Raw genomic sequence first — 14,686 nt, forward strand, 5'->3', positions numbered from 1 at the left:
TACTTCTTATTTCCAAGTGATAATCTGAAAGCTATGGTTAGTTTGTAATCTATGTCTTTATAATAATCTTTTAAAGATAAAAATACTTGAAAGTAAAATTTAACTTGAGAGGAAAGTATGAATAATGAAAGATATTCATTCATACATTACAAAAAATAAAAATAAGAAACTGTGCCACATGCCTACTAAGTTTTCCTACTATTCTAATAGCTGGGGAGAACAGAAAAAGATGAATTAGACAGTTTTCCTATTCTTAAGGAGCTCACAATTTAATGGAGGAGACAGATGCATAAACAGTGTACTGTGTAACGTGATACATATAATAATGTACATGGGCACACAGCTTCAGAAGGTCATGGTAACCCTCATGGAGAAGTCAGGAAGCTGAAGTTCAGTGTCCTGAGAACCAGAATTGGAGTGGCAATGATTTCTAAGGGGAAAGAAAAAGCAGAAGCAACAACATAGATCTGAGGATAGGTAGAGTGTATATAAACAGGTACAAATAATTCTAAATAGAGAGAAACATGATGCAACAAAAAGAGGATAGAAAAGAAGCTAGACCATTAGATAGGAACCAGAACTTGAAGATGCATAGGAACAAACTAAAAAGGGAAGCACTGGAGTTCCCGTCGTGGTGCAGTGGTTAATGAATCCGATTAAGAACCATGAGGTTTGCGGGTTCGATCCCTGGCCTTGCTCAGTGGGTTAACCATCCGGCATTGCCTTGACCTGTGGTGAAGGTTGCAGACGTGGCTCGGATCTCGCGTTGCTGTGGCTCTGACGTAGGCCGGTGGCTACAGCTGCAATTCGACCCTAGCCTGGGAACCTCCATATGCCGCGAGAGCGGCCCAAGAAATGGCAAAAGGACAAAAAAAAAAAAAAAAGAGGGAAGCACTGTAAAGTTTTTTAGAAGTCATGAAATTGCTAGATTGTGTTATATGTTGGTCTCTTTACCCTGTGGGAACTAGTCATCTGGGAACTAGGCAGTTTCCTTTGGTACGGAAACTGGTGTAGTCTATTTAAGAGAAGATGAAGGATTTGACTAGGGAACTGGTGCATAGGATGGAGGCAAAGGGACAGATTCTAGAAATAATGAGGGGAAAAGGAGTAGTTGATGGCTGATTCGCTGATAGAAGTGGAAAGATCAGAGGAGTTAAAAATAACTCATTTCTAACTTTGACAATGGTGGTGCTATCAATGAAAGAACGTTCGAGGAGAAAACCTTCCCTTGTGTGTGTGTATGTGTGTGTGTTCAGGCAGGAGGGATTGGTAATTTCAGTTTTGGGTATCTAGTTTTCAGTGTGGCTTTCTTCCATCCAGGTAGAAATATTCCTCAGCAGGTGGAAATATGAGTATGTATCAGATGAGGCAGGGCACGGGTTGGGGGTTGGGCAGGGGCAAGGAAGACGGGAGGTAGAAGCATAATGATCCAGTTTACCCATTTTATAGGAGAAGGTTGACATCATGTAAGTGGATGTGATGGCTGAAGAAGGATCTTTAAAGCAGGACTGAGACTGAAACTCAAGGAACTCCAATAATTAGTAAATGGCATAGATGAGGTCAGATGCCAGAAACATAGGGAAATATAACTGAGTAAAATAAATTAATTATAGTGTTCTGAGAGCCAAATCAGTAAAGGAGAGTTGATGTCAAATGCAAAGAGAAGTCTAATAAAAGAACTAAGAGTATGTAAATTGTCATAGTCAAGGTCACTAGAAATTAGGTTGCTGTGAGTGGAGAAGCATACTGGAAAAAAGACAGAGGCAAAGAAAAAGGGAGGAGCTACTGAGGGGGCAGGATGTGATGTCATGAAAATTTGTCTAGGAGATTTTGTAGGATATTTGAGATTTAAATGTATTTATAAATTGAGAATTAAAAAAATGGAAGACAAAGATGAATAAGAATGTGTCTGAAGTGGCACTGTGTTTCCTAAATACAAGTCACTGTATTTAAAGATGTACATTCTATTTCACCTCTTTGTACTCTCTCTCTATAAGCAACTAATTAGCACCTGCAATTTATATTGATTCAAGAAGATCAAAGAATAATGGAAACATTAAATTTTTGAAGAATCAAAATCCCAAATAAGAGATGAAATGAGGATGGAGAAAGATGTAACTCTCTGGATAGTTAGTTAATAAATATCGAAATTCACGTTTCAAAACAAAAATTTAAATTGATATTCATCGTAGATGCTAGTGATGTTAATAAAGAAACTATAATCTTTGTCCTTACAACTATGCAATTGTATACTAAATTTAGTTTACAAGTCCTCTTTTACTTTTTTATTTTTTTGTCCTTTTAGGGCTGCACCCGCGGCGTATGGAGGTTCCCAGGCTAGGGTCTAATGGGAGCTGCTGCTGCCGGCCTATGCCAGAGCCACAGCAATGCCAGATCTGAGCCGCATCTGCGACCTATACCACAGCTCACAGCAATACCGGATCCTTCGCCAACTGAGCAAAGCCAGGAATCGAACCTGCAACCTCATGGTTCCTAGTTGGATTCGTTTCCACTGCATCATGACGGGAACTCCTACAAGCCCTCTTTTAAAAATTCTGTTCTGCTAATTTCAAATATGAATATCATTTCTAAGTTTTAAATTCTTGCTAAACACTTCAAAATACAGAGAAAGATTTCTAATAGGAAGACATGAATTGTAAGAATAAAAATTCACTGGACTGTGACTTCCTAGTGGTCAAGAGCTGTGTCTTGCTTATTTCTGAACTTAACTATCACTATATTTGATACACAGTAGGGGTTCAACATAAAATTGAGGAATGAATGAGAAAGGCTGCTAAAATAAAAGTCCTATAATCAAGGCAATAAGATATGAAGTTATATTTTTCCTCTAGGAATATTAGAATCTCTCGATAGGAGATGGCTAAATGGATCACCTATTTTAAAAATATCTAAAGAAGTTATTAGAGCCAATATATTTAATGTACTTTTAGAGTAGTGAAAGTGCTTTTAAGGTATTACGCAGATAATTTTATTTTCAGACAATCATTAAACAGTATTCAAAGTAGGAATTTTCTTTCTGAAAAATGTGATTTGAAAGACTATTTCCATTAACTTGGTTCTTGAATTATCTAGCTGACATAATATTGGCATATAAAAGAAAAGCTGTTTTTCAAAATGGAGTCGGCCTAGTTAAGCTCACACTTACTGAGGGGTCAGCTATCACACATGGTTAGGAATAAAAATAGCCACTCGTCCCCTCAACCATATTGCCCTGTGATCTTTCTAGGGAAAGACTATTTCTACATGCTCAGAAGGGGCTGACTGCACAGAGCACCTCATGGCTTCATTAAAATGATCCCAAAGCACAGTGCTACGCCACACAGAGTACAGGGGAGGACTTAGGAATTTAGAAATTCCAAATTCCTAGACTCTGCTCTGGGGCTGTGACCTCAGAACTCTATGAAGTGAGCAGACCTGGACAATACAGAAGCTCTTAGTAAAAGGATGGCAGAAAGCTAAATGAAAACAAAGGCAGAAAGTCCATCTGCACTGTTAGTCATGACAGGATCCATTTACCTTAGCAGATAAGAGAGGGCAATATTCAAATTCTGTCTCAACATCATTCTACAGCAGGGAATTTCAAGTCATCTTTCTGTTTACTAGGATTCCCAAATGGTCTGGTCAGATGTATTTCCTATCACACCGTCATTCTTCCTTTAAGTTGACATCCGGCTTTGGTTGCTGTGGTAAACCGATCTCTTCATTATCCCTACTTCTCTTTCCCCCCACTCTATATCTCTTCTTTTATTATATAATCAGTATTTAGAAGGGCTGTGAGGAAGACACACCAGCTACACATTTAGACTACGGCTCTGTGATCTCACTTTCATTTCCCTAATGGCTTTGTTGTAATTAGATTTGCAAAAACAGCAAAAGGTCTCAATTTTGAATGGCAACAGCTGTTGACATCAACATTATATTGAATAATTTACTGGTTTAATTTTAGCTGCAAAACAATAAAACCCTCGTGTGGATGATTTTTTAGGAGGCAAAGTTTTATCTTTCTGTTGCTGACTCGTCTGCACGAGCGGTATTGATATTTCCATGAAATACTCTTAACCGAAGTATGCCAAAATCTCACAAAGGGAGCAGATTATTCTTTCTAGTTTCCTTGAAGCAAAGTGTCTATGTGATCATTTTGGTGTCCTCAAACTACATGCTTTAGGTAAACCAATGAGGTGGCATTAGCTCTTCCAGGCTGAATTTGAATTTGAATGGCAGAATATTACTTTACCTTTTGAGGATCTGTCACTTGAGAGTGACTTAAGCTGATTTCTTGACCTGCAGGAAATTGTAACAGCATCTGCAAAATGATGTCCTCTTGGCAGAAAATGATGTTGCTTGCTTAACCTCTTCAATATCCCCTAACAGCTAGCCCTTAATCTGGCAGAAAATCTCTTTATAGAATCTCATGCTTCCCTGCCAGATCTCAAGTACCCAAGATGATTCTCAACAAGTGCATGTGTTTATTCGTGTGTGTGTGTGCATGTGTTTGGGCACTCACACTGGAGAAGAGGACAGAAGGAGGATAGAGTGTATGAAACTGTTCTTTATTCTAAATGTATTGACCTTCTAGAAGAAAGAAAAGGAAAAGTCCTTATTAAAACAGATTTGCTGTCTTTTAAATAAATAATTGTTGGGATTTATTAGATGAAGTGGCATTACTCTTTTAAAGTTCAGTGCTTTTTTCTTTCTGTAATATGTCTTTGTTATTCAACTGTTATCAATATCAAAGGAAATCTAATTATTATTCACTTTACAATGCTCCCTTTTGGAAAATAGAAAAATGTGTACCTATCTTTGAATTGCCTTATATCGGCTGCAGAAGCACCAGGTTATAGGTTAACCTGTAATAAAACCACCTTCACAAAATGTACTTGTAATTTTAGTAATATGCATATCACTAGGTCCCTTTAAAAAAAATCACTGCTTTTGCTTATATTTTGTTGATGGAGACATACAAGGCACCATTTATCAAAAAGAGATTATCACTTTAGGCTGATTTTAATGACGAGAGAAACAGAAACAGAAAATCTCTATTAAAGATTTACTAAGCATGAATCTCAAAAGTATGATTACATGTCTTTTCTGATGTATTTAATATCCAGTAAAATTTAGAAGAATTTTTACACTGTGTGTATATAGTATAGCTAATACTAGCTTCATAAATGTTTAATAGAAGTTACAGGAAAATGTTAAACAGAAATATTTTAGAGGGTATACATTTGTTTCCATAAAGCATTCTTGTAGAAAGGATATCTCTTAAAATCAACATATTATATAAAGATGAATAGGACTGTGCATGAGGAGATTATATATTTAGTAAACTGTGTCAGAGATAAAGACAGATGTGTTCAGCTTTCGATTAGCATTGCGCACAGGTCAGTGAAACTGCTTACCCTTGGGTGCAGTTTGGATGGCATGGGTGGCACTCCCGATCCTCATCAGCATATTTGAAAATGAAACTGTTTGCCCCTTGTAAGCCATCTGGACATTTTTCCACACAGTTCGGGCCATCCTTAAAATGGGAGCACTTTGTGCAGTTGTCAGGTCCCTGAAGGGTAAGAAACAAAACCAAATGGAGAAAGAAAAATGGGTGCCATTTCCTCTGGAATGTATTCATGTGGTTTAGTTATTGAGCCTTCAGTGGGTGACCCATCTTCCTCTAGAGAACTGGGGAATATTTTCAGAAGTACAAATAGGGACAGATGCTGCCATAGTAACTTTTCAATCAACAAACCTGTCCAGTGATATTTTCCAGAAGGACATCAGTAGTTTCTTTCTGTGATTTACTCCTGGTGAGATTATAGTGCAACAATATTTGACAACAACACATTTTTTTCCCTTGGGGGTATTTCATCACACTCACTAGGCATATGTGAATATTCTTTCTAAATAGTTAGTGACTATTAACAGTATTAGTCAATACTAATATCTACTAAATGAAGATAAGGAAATAATAGGAATTAGGTAACACTAAATTTCATATAAAAGTGAGATGTAAACTTTGCTTCACTTGTTCCATGACTGTTTGAACAATAATTTTAAAATGTTCTATGATTAACAGGAATTAGGGAGTTTGGGCAAATAAAAATTAATTTCTAAGTTACTCTCCATCTCAAATCGTCTAATGATAATGCTAAAAAGCATATTATGTCTATTAATAGGAATTTTAGTAAATCACACTACAATACTGAGAGCACAATAAAGGCCCAATCTGATAAGCAAATATCAAAAACTCCATAATAAAGTATAAACAAAAGAAAATTATTTGGAGAAACTTACTCAAAGATGATGGTGATATAAATATGATAACTCTAAATAAAACTCACTTCACATATTTATGTTTCTAATTCACAATATATGTCTAATATGTACAATTATAATAAGCAATAATATGCAAATATATTTAAATGTTATAACAAACATAAAAACCCTAAATTCATTTTAAATGTCTAAAAAGTTTATGGAAGAGTAGATATGGATTTGGTGCCATGGATAGTAAGCATGCAAGAAATGATAAATAGTACATTCTTAAATCAAACTGAGAACAGTTTGATAAAAAATGCTAAAGATGCCCATGTATTTATATATTCAGCTATTTTGATAATATTAATTACTCAAAATTTAATTTTAATTCTCCTTTTTTAATTATTATTAAAGTATAGTTGGTTTACAAGTTTTCATCAAGTTCTGTTGTACAGCAAAGTGATCCAATCACACACATTTCCCTGTGCTGTACAGCAGTTCTCTTTTTTCTTTTTTTTCTTTTTATCTTTTGTCGTTTTTTTAGGGCTGTGGCATATGGAGGTTCCCAGGCTAGGGGTCTAATTAGAGCTGTAGCTGCTGGCCTACACCAGAGCCACAGCAATGCCAGATCTAAGCCACATCTGTGACCTATACCACAGCTCATGGCAATGCCGGGTCCTTAACTCAATGAGCGAGGCCAGGGATTGAACCCACAACCTCATGGTTCCTAGTCGGATCCGTTTCCACTGCACCATGATGGAAACTCCCTTTTTTGAACATCATATTATCTTAAGAATCTCTTAGGATTCCTCTTCTCTTTGACCACTCCTTGGGACTTCTTACCTTGATTCCTTGCTCCCCCAAATTTGTTTTTGTCTGCACAGTTCAATAATTATGACAGTTCACACTGAACATAATTTAGATAAATAAGATATGCTAAGTATAGAGGGGAATATTTACTATTATTAGGCTTATAAATATAAACATTATGAATTTGGGAAATAAGAGCAAGCAAACTTCATACAGAGATATTTAGTAGGAAAGGAGGGTGGGGATTAACCTACTCATGGGAGTGCTTTACATCTTTTTATGAACATTAATCCAAAAGTATCCAGACATTGCTAGTGGTGATACAGGTATCAATCAAGAAATATAATACCTTATTTACTTTTTTCCCTCCACATTTTATTTTATTTTTATTTATTAATTTATTTTTTGACTTTTTTTTGCCATTTCTTGAGCCGCTCCCATGGCACATGGAGGTTCCCAGGATAGGGGTCCAATCGGAGCTGTAGCCACCAGCCTACATCAGAGCCACAGCAATGCGGGATCTGAGCTGTGTCTGCAAACTACACTACAGCTCAAGGCAACGCCAGATCCTCAACCCATTGAGCAAGGCCAGGGATCGAACCCACAACCTCATAGTTCCTAGTCAGATTCATTAACCACTGAGCCACGACGGGAACTCCTCCCACATTTTATTTTTTTAATCTTTTTTATATAATGATTTTTTTTTTTTTTTCCATTATAGCTGCAGCATTTGGGAGTTGTCAGGCCAGAGATTAAGCCCACACCACAGCAGTGACCTGTCACTACAGTGACAACACCGGGTTTTTAACCCAGTGCACCACAAGGGAACTCCAAGCAATATAATACTTTAAAATTTAAATAAAGGCAGCTAATTAAGAACAGTGGTGTAAAGACAATAACGTAATCGGAATTTTTTTCTGGAAATCCTGAGACTGGTGAGGTTCAATCAAACACCTATTTTACTATTTTGATGTGAGATTTTGCTATTATCTATCTATCATTTATGTATCTAGATAAATAGATATAAATATATTTAAATCTCATGTTTCTAAATCTTGTATCTTTGTACGTGTGAATATATATGTGAATACATATTTTGTATTCTATGAATTTATTTAACTTGAAGAGTTGCTACTGGCAATTTCTTATTTCCTACCAAAAAGGAACACTTCACATGCTTCCAATTTTAACACCTGCTCATGGGTACTTAGGCACGTAATGCCATCTATTATACAAAATCATTTTCTGTGCAAGTATGCTCAGTGGCATGACTTATTGTACAAGACAAGAGACATGCTGATGTCTTCTTGCAGAACACAAGAATAAAACTTAGTAAGAGTAACTTAGCTGTCATAGTCAAAATTAGGAATTATTTTTCTATAAGATCTTCTAATATAATTCCAGTTAAAATCAGAAGATGTAAAAATTTTATGAAACTAGAAGCAAATTCACATTTAGTCTTTAGATATGCTTTAATGAGATAAATTATTTTGGTGTTTCCTTGTTTTTAAAGAATCTCAACTATTTGGTTTTATTAGCTTGATATGAAATCAAATGCCCTAAGCTGACATAACTAAAAGATGTCCTGACAAATCTCAAAAGAAAGGAAATATACTGATTCTCCATTTCCATAATAAGGAGATTTAAAGAAATACATGTGTGTCTAATGCTTATTCTTCTATCCTTATATTCCCAAAGCTTTTAAGAACCTCGGTGCAGTGACAGAACTGATAAATGCAATAGAAAACAGAGGTAAAGGTAATATTCTTCTTCAAATCTGATTTTAAGTTACCCTTGGACTCAATAATATAGAAAGAAATCCGAAGGATAAGCTAATCTTTTTTATATATTTTTAAATTATTTTTTGTCTTTTCTATGGCCACACCTACGGCATATGGAGGCTCCCTGGCTAGGGGTCCAATGGAGCTGTAGCTGCCTGCCTATGCCACAGCCACAGCAACACCAGATCCAAGCCGCATCTGTGACGTACACCACAGCCACAGCAATGCCGGATCCTTAACCCACTGAGCAAGGCCAGGGATCAAACCCACAACCTCGTGGTTCCTAGTCAGATTCGTTAACCACTGAGCCACAATGAGAACTCTGGATAAACTAATCTTGATAGAAACATTTCATTTTTGGTGCAGTGAGTTAAGGATCTAGTGTTGTCACTGAAGCAGCATTGGTTGCTTCTGTGGCGTGGGTTTGATACCTGACCCAGGAACCTCAGCATTCCACAGGTGCAGCAAAAAAACTAATAATAAATTTTATTTTTTTTCTCAGTGATAATTGATTTTTTTTTTCTGGTGGCTACTTTAAGAGTCAATGCCACAATTTTCCAGTATATAATTCTCTTCCCCTTCCAGCTTCACAGAATATTGAAATTTTCTCCCACTAGAGTAGAGGTTTGTCATTCTTTGGACAATGAAATTAAGTAGAAGCAATTTACAGGTCTTCCAGTGCCAACCTCTCTAGCCTTCTCTTTCCCTGCCACCAGGACTTAGGAACCCCATGTAGATGTAGAAGTACCATAAATTCAGGGCATCTTGGAATGCCAGACCACCACAGGGAGAAGTGCTACCTCAGAAAATTTCCCAGACCCATTGTGCACATTATGTGAAAAAGATTTAAAGATTTTTCTCTAAGTTCCTGTCATATGGGGGTCATTTGTTATGTCAACACATGCTTTATTAACCTGATTTTAACAGCTACTTTAGCTTTTATTAAAAATGTGTTTTAAAAATCAGTGCCCCCCCAAAAAAAATCACTTCCCTTGCCTACCCCTCGCTTCTCTTGCTGCTTCTCTGGCTTACATTTTGATCTCTTATGACTTTGTTTGATGTCCTTTATTTTTCTTCTTGCATTTCCTCCCTTATAATTCTTGATGTGACTATACAGGAATAGTGAAAGTGAGTCAGAAAGGGTAAAATTTAAAAAAAAGAAAAGAAGAAAGGAAAAGGAAAAAGGATAAAAAAAAAAAAAAAAAAAAAAAAAAAAAAGACCAAATAAGACAGACAAGGATGTAAAAGCAGAAGCGTGCTTTATTTCAAATCTATCCCTCTCAAGATTATCCTGGATGTCTGTCACATTTAAATAGGGTAATACCATCTGTTTTACATATAACTGTGATGTATATTCCCAGAAAATATTTTATCCTTATCAAATTACAGACATTGTTGCCCAGGGGGAAAAAAAGTGAAGTGGAAAGAGTGTGAAATTTGGAGTCAGGACTTCTATAGTCAAGTCCCAGCTCCACATCTTACTAACTTGTAGACTTTTGGAGCAACTCTCTAATCATTACAATGGGTTCAGATATAATAGTGTTTGGCAAATATAAACATTTATCAATTATTATCATTAGGGAAACAGTGACTGGTTGAGAAAGCAAAATTTCAACAGAATAAATCATAAGACCAGGTGTTCACATTCCAACTACCTTTATGACTTCTTCCTCTATCTCATTACAATGTCAGTCCCATGAAGAAGTTTCCAGAACCTTTTGGATGGCCTGAGTGATATATGGCTGTTACATGGTATACAAAACTACCTCTGTCTCCAGTTTGATAGACAACATGCAGACCCAGAAACAGGCAAAAACCTAATATAAATTGTAAAGGCTGAAAGCAAGCAACCTCCTAGAGGGAGCAAAGTTTGGGCTACCGCTTGAGCTCAGTCCTGGTAGTTTTTCAGACACCGTAACCTAAATGACATTTATTCTTATCTGCTTAGCATTTCAAGGCTTACCAACCAAATAATCAAGTACGTTTTCTTGATTTTATTCTCTGTTTTTCCACAGATGAGCGGTTCAGCTTTACTGAGCTTTTTCTACTTTTGACTTACTGCCTTCTCTAATCTCAAGACATATTCATTCACACTTTTAGCCTTTGGGTAGTGATTTTAAATACATGATCCAATAACGCTGTCCTACAGAATCAAAATGTGTTATTTTTTTTTAAATTCTTTCTTGGTTATCAAATAATTTTGAAAATTGCAAGAACATTTATTTTTAGGGTTTTCTAATGTGTATGTTTATAAACTGTCTTAATTCTTTTGAAGAACAAAGGAATAAACAAATAGACTGCAAAAACAAAGAGGTTAAAAAAATTCAATAAGCTAGTTATTTCCTAGCACAATTTTATACCATAGAAGGCAGCATAAGGGAATCAAAAAGCATGGAGCTGCTCTTGCAGTTTGCCTTGTTCAGAGGAGATGGTCAAATTCTTAGTTATTGTAATTGTCTATTTTCAAAGTCCTCCCTCTGAAAGAGATTTTGTTTTCCATGCTATGACTTATGGTCCCTAGATATGCTGGTTTTTAGAAAAGTCTTATAAAAATAGTTCAAATTACTTTAACAACCAATTATAAAATTTTACCTTCCTGTGTTTTCTGAAATTCTTTATAGAATCCACATTTCTCATGCTGCAGATTAATTGTATTTTCCATTACTATCCTTAGTGGAAAAAGAAAATAGTTGCATATGCCCTTTGCATACTTACTTGGAGATCGTTACATATTAAATTGTCTTTTAGACTTTTGTTCTTCATGCCAAATCACATCACTTCTTTTTCTCAGAGGTCTGTTTTTCCAAGCTTAATCATCCTTGTAGTAGTCCTCTGAACTGTCCAAGTTTTCCATACCCTTCTTTAGATGAAGTTCCAGAACGGCTCATTGGGGCCTAATGGAAGTTTGGAGGGCTCAATGATATTTTTTTTTCTAAGCTAATTAAGTGCTGAATAAGCACTGTGGTAGAAAAATTAATACTATTTCAATTTCAAATGAGTTCTTATGGAGCAATGTGAAGCTCTTGGCTACACCCAAATGTTGGTCCCCAAATTACCTACTGAGAGATGATTCAATGCACAAATAAACTGGAAATTTGTCTAAAGAAGGATGAATATGACATTTTGGAATGACAAACTCATACTGACCTCATTAAAAGAAAAAGCCTAAATGACGGGAACCAAAGGAAGGTCTAAAAAATAATTACCGCTTTCTCCATAAAGCTAACTTCAAACAATATAAATCTCAATCTCATAGCCCCTCCTTTGATCCTCATAGCTCAATTCTCTCTGCCACGGCATTTATTATACAGCTTTAGATTTTAGTTTATGAGTGCTGGTCTTCCTCATTTTTTTTCAATTTTCCTTCGCAATGCCATCATATTTAAATGATTAAAAACATGTATGAACATGTTACAGTTTACTTCCAACACAACATGAATTTTCATATTTACATATCTTTACATGTTTCCTCATTCCAGATTCTTCTTCAAAGCATACCTCAAACATCACTTTTCTTTAGCCTTCCTTGATGCCCCAATTTGCATCCCAAAGATTTAATTTATCTTTGTGTTCCTATAACAATTTATACATATTTATATTTCATCAATTATTTTGCTTCAATTTAATGACCTGTTAATCTCTCTTTTCAACCCTCTGAAATCTTCAAGGACAACTCCACATCTTCTTTTTAAAGACATTACCTGGAACATAAATATTTAAGAAACTGAAGTTTTAAATATTTTATCTCTACTTCTAAGCTGTAAGCCTCTTGAGGGAAGAATGTCGAATGTGATTCCCCATAATGTGCTGTAAATCCCTATTTAATGGATGGATCAATAGTAAGGCAATGGCTTAACAAACATTCCTACATGACACGATATAAGCCAACACAACCACAGATGTCTTTGGGCTTACCGGTCCATGGCACGTGAGGATGCCATCTTCCATCTTCTCGCACTGGGGGTCACACTCCACACAGATGGAGCCATTCTCAAACTCTCGAAATTCACTGTGAAAACATCAGCGGCATGAGGCGGTGTAAGCAAACAAGCTGTCAACTTAACAAATGAAGTAACATCTGCTAAAAGTCCTATTGGCAGAGTAAATTCTAGAGTTTGTTTCTCTATGTGCCAGGAGCATCAGAATCATTTCCCTCTACACGAACGAGTAAGTTCTCCATTAGGAGAAAAGATAAACTGCAGCCAGATGGCTCTCCTTGCCCTCTGCTGGGTTCAACGACAGACTCATTCAGGAAACCTTTCTCTTGTGAGAGATATTCCAGCAGTCTCAAAAAAAAAAAAAAAAAAAAAAAAAAGAAAGAAAAAAAAGTATGACTTTTTGATGACACAGCAGAACCATTTTTGCTTTTTAAAGTAAGGCTGCGCCTGTTTGTCTCTATATAAAATTTTACTCCTGGCTGAAGCTTTATTTTTTAAACTTTGAAAGAACTATTGTATCTTTCTTGTTGCTAAGTTACATGAATGTTCCCCATCCTTGTCCTTCAAATCCCAAGACTCTTCAATTTATTTTTAGTGAAACTTCAAAAACCACTTTGATTCCTTTCTTTTAAAATATCTGCCTTGGAGAATTATGGAAAATATCTTTTTATGGTAGATTTTATTTTCTTAGATTATTGATCTAATATCACAATGTATTTTTCAGTTTAAATTCTTTATGAAGTAATTCCATATGGTATAAAATTAAAAAAGTTTCATGATAACATTCTAAAATTCTCTAATTAAGATCTACAATGACAGCCATCCCTTCCCAAAACCTTCCATTTTGTTGTGGGTATTTGAATATTAAATGTTAAAAATATGTTTTTCAAGCAATGTCTGCTCTAAAATTTTCCTTTCAATAATTGAGTTCCAATAACGTACAACATTTTTAAACCATAAGATTTCTATTAATGTATGAAAGGATGAGGTGCTGGGTATAGGCAATTTATAAAGTCAACTATGAGTCATTAGCAAAACTTGACTAAATATTTATAGCTACTTTACTATTTTATGCCTTTGTATCATGAGCGACCATTCTAAACTGATAGCATTGCAGATATGGCAATTGTGAATTAACTAGGTGATAAATTCAAATTTATTTTTCTCTAGAGTAAAGTATTCTCTTTTGCTTAAAGTGAACTGTCTCAGTTGGCTATTGGAAAGGCTTACCAGATGACTGAAATCCAAAAGGTGAGCTACATTTTCTGCTGGTTAGATTAAGATTACATCTACTTCAGGAAAAATAAGTGTTTGTTTTTCAATATATACAGCATAAATCTATGGGTTAGTTATACATATATTTAGTTACATGGATTTTGCATTCTTAAAGTGAAGTGTTGGTTTGCTATGGATTAACATTTTATGAATTTTCATGAGTTTAAAATCTTAATTACATATGAAAGTTTTTATTTTGTATGTTTCCTTAACATGAGTGAAATAAAGTATTCAAGAGAGAAATCTTCAGACTATAAGGTTGAAATGACCTGGTGTTGGGGGTGGGGACAGGGAGCTAAATTGTAAAGGGAATCCAAAGCACTATGTATAAATGAAATTATATGATAGTTACAGCAAACCCAGCAATCATCAGCAAAGCACTATTTTGAAAACAGTTTCGTGTGTGACTAAAGAGTTATAATACCAAATGAAGGAAATATTTTTTATGGTACTAAAACATAGGTCATGCTTTTCTTTCTCTTCTCCAAAACTTCCTCCTCCATACTCAGAGCTAAGGAATAGTATGAAGATATCATAGAAAATCATGGAGAAAACCTCGATTTGTATGGCTTTGGGCTCTCTTCCTTTCTGCTCTTAGAAGAGATCTTCCTT

General features: G+C 35.5%; 1 protein-coding gene across 1 annotated transcript in view; it reads right to left on the bottom strand.

Moving 5' to 3' along the window:
- The window catches only part of ERBB4 (erb-b2 receptor tyrosine kinase 4), a 1,130,412-nt gene that overhangs the window by 261,817 nt on the left and 853,909 nt on the right, over window positions 1-14,686 (bottom strand). Inside the window, 2 exon segments of the mRNA XM_021075968.1 lie at window positions 5,421-5,575; window positions 12,777-12,870. Of these exon segments, the coding sequence (XP_020931627.1) occupies window positions 5,421-5,575; window positions 12,777-12,870 (249 nt within the window).

The sequence above is a fragment of the Sus scrofa genome, chromosome 15 (genome assembly GCF_000003025.6).
Source record: "Sus scrofa isolate TJ Tabasco breed Duroc chromosome 15, Sscrofa11.1, whole genome shotgun sequence".
Lineage (NCBI taxonomy): Eukaryota > Metazoa > Chordata > Mammalia > Artiodactyla > Suidae > Sus > Sus scrofa.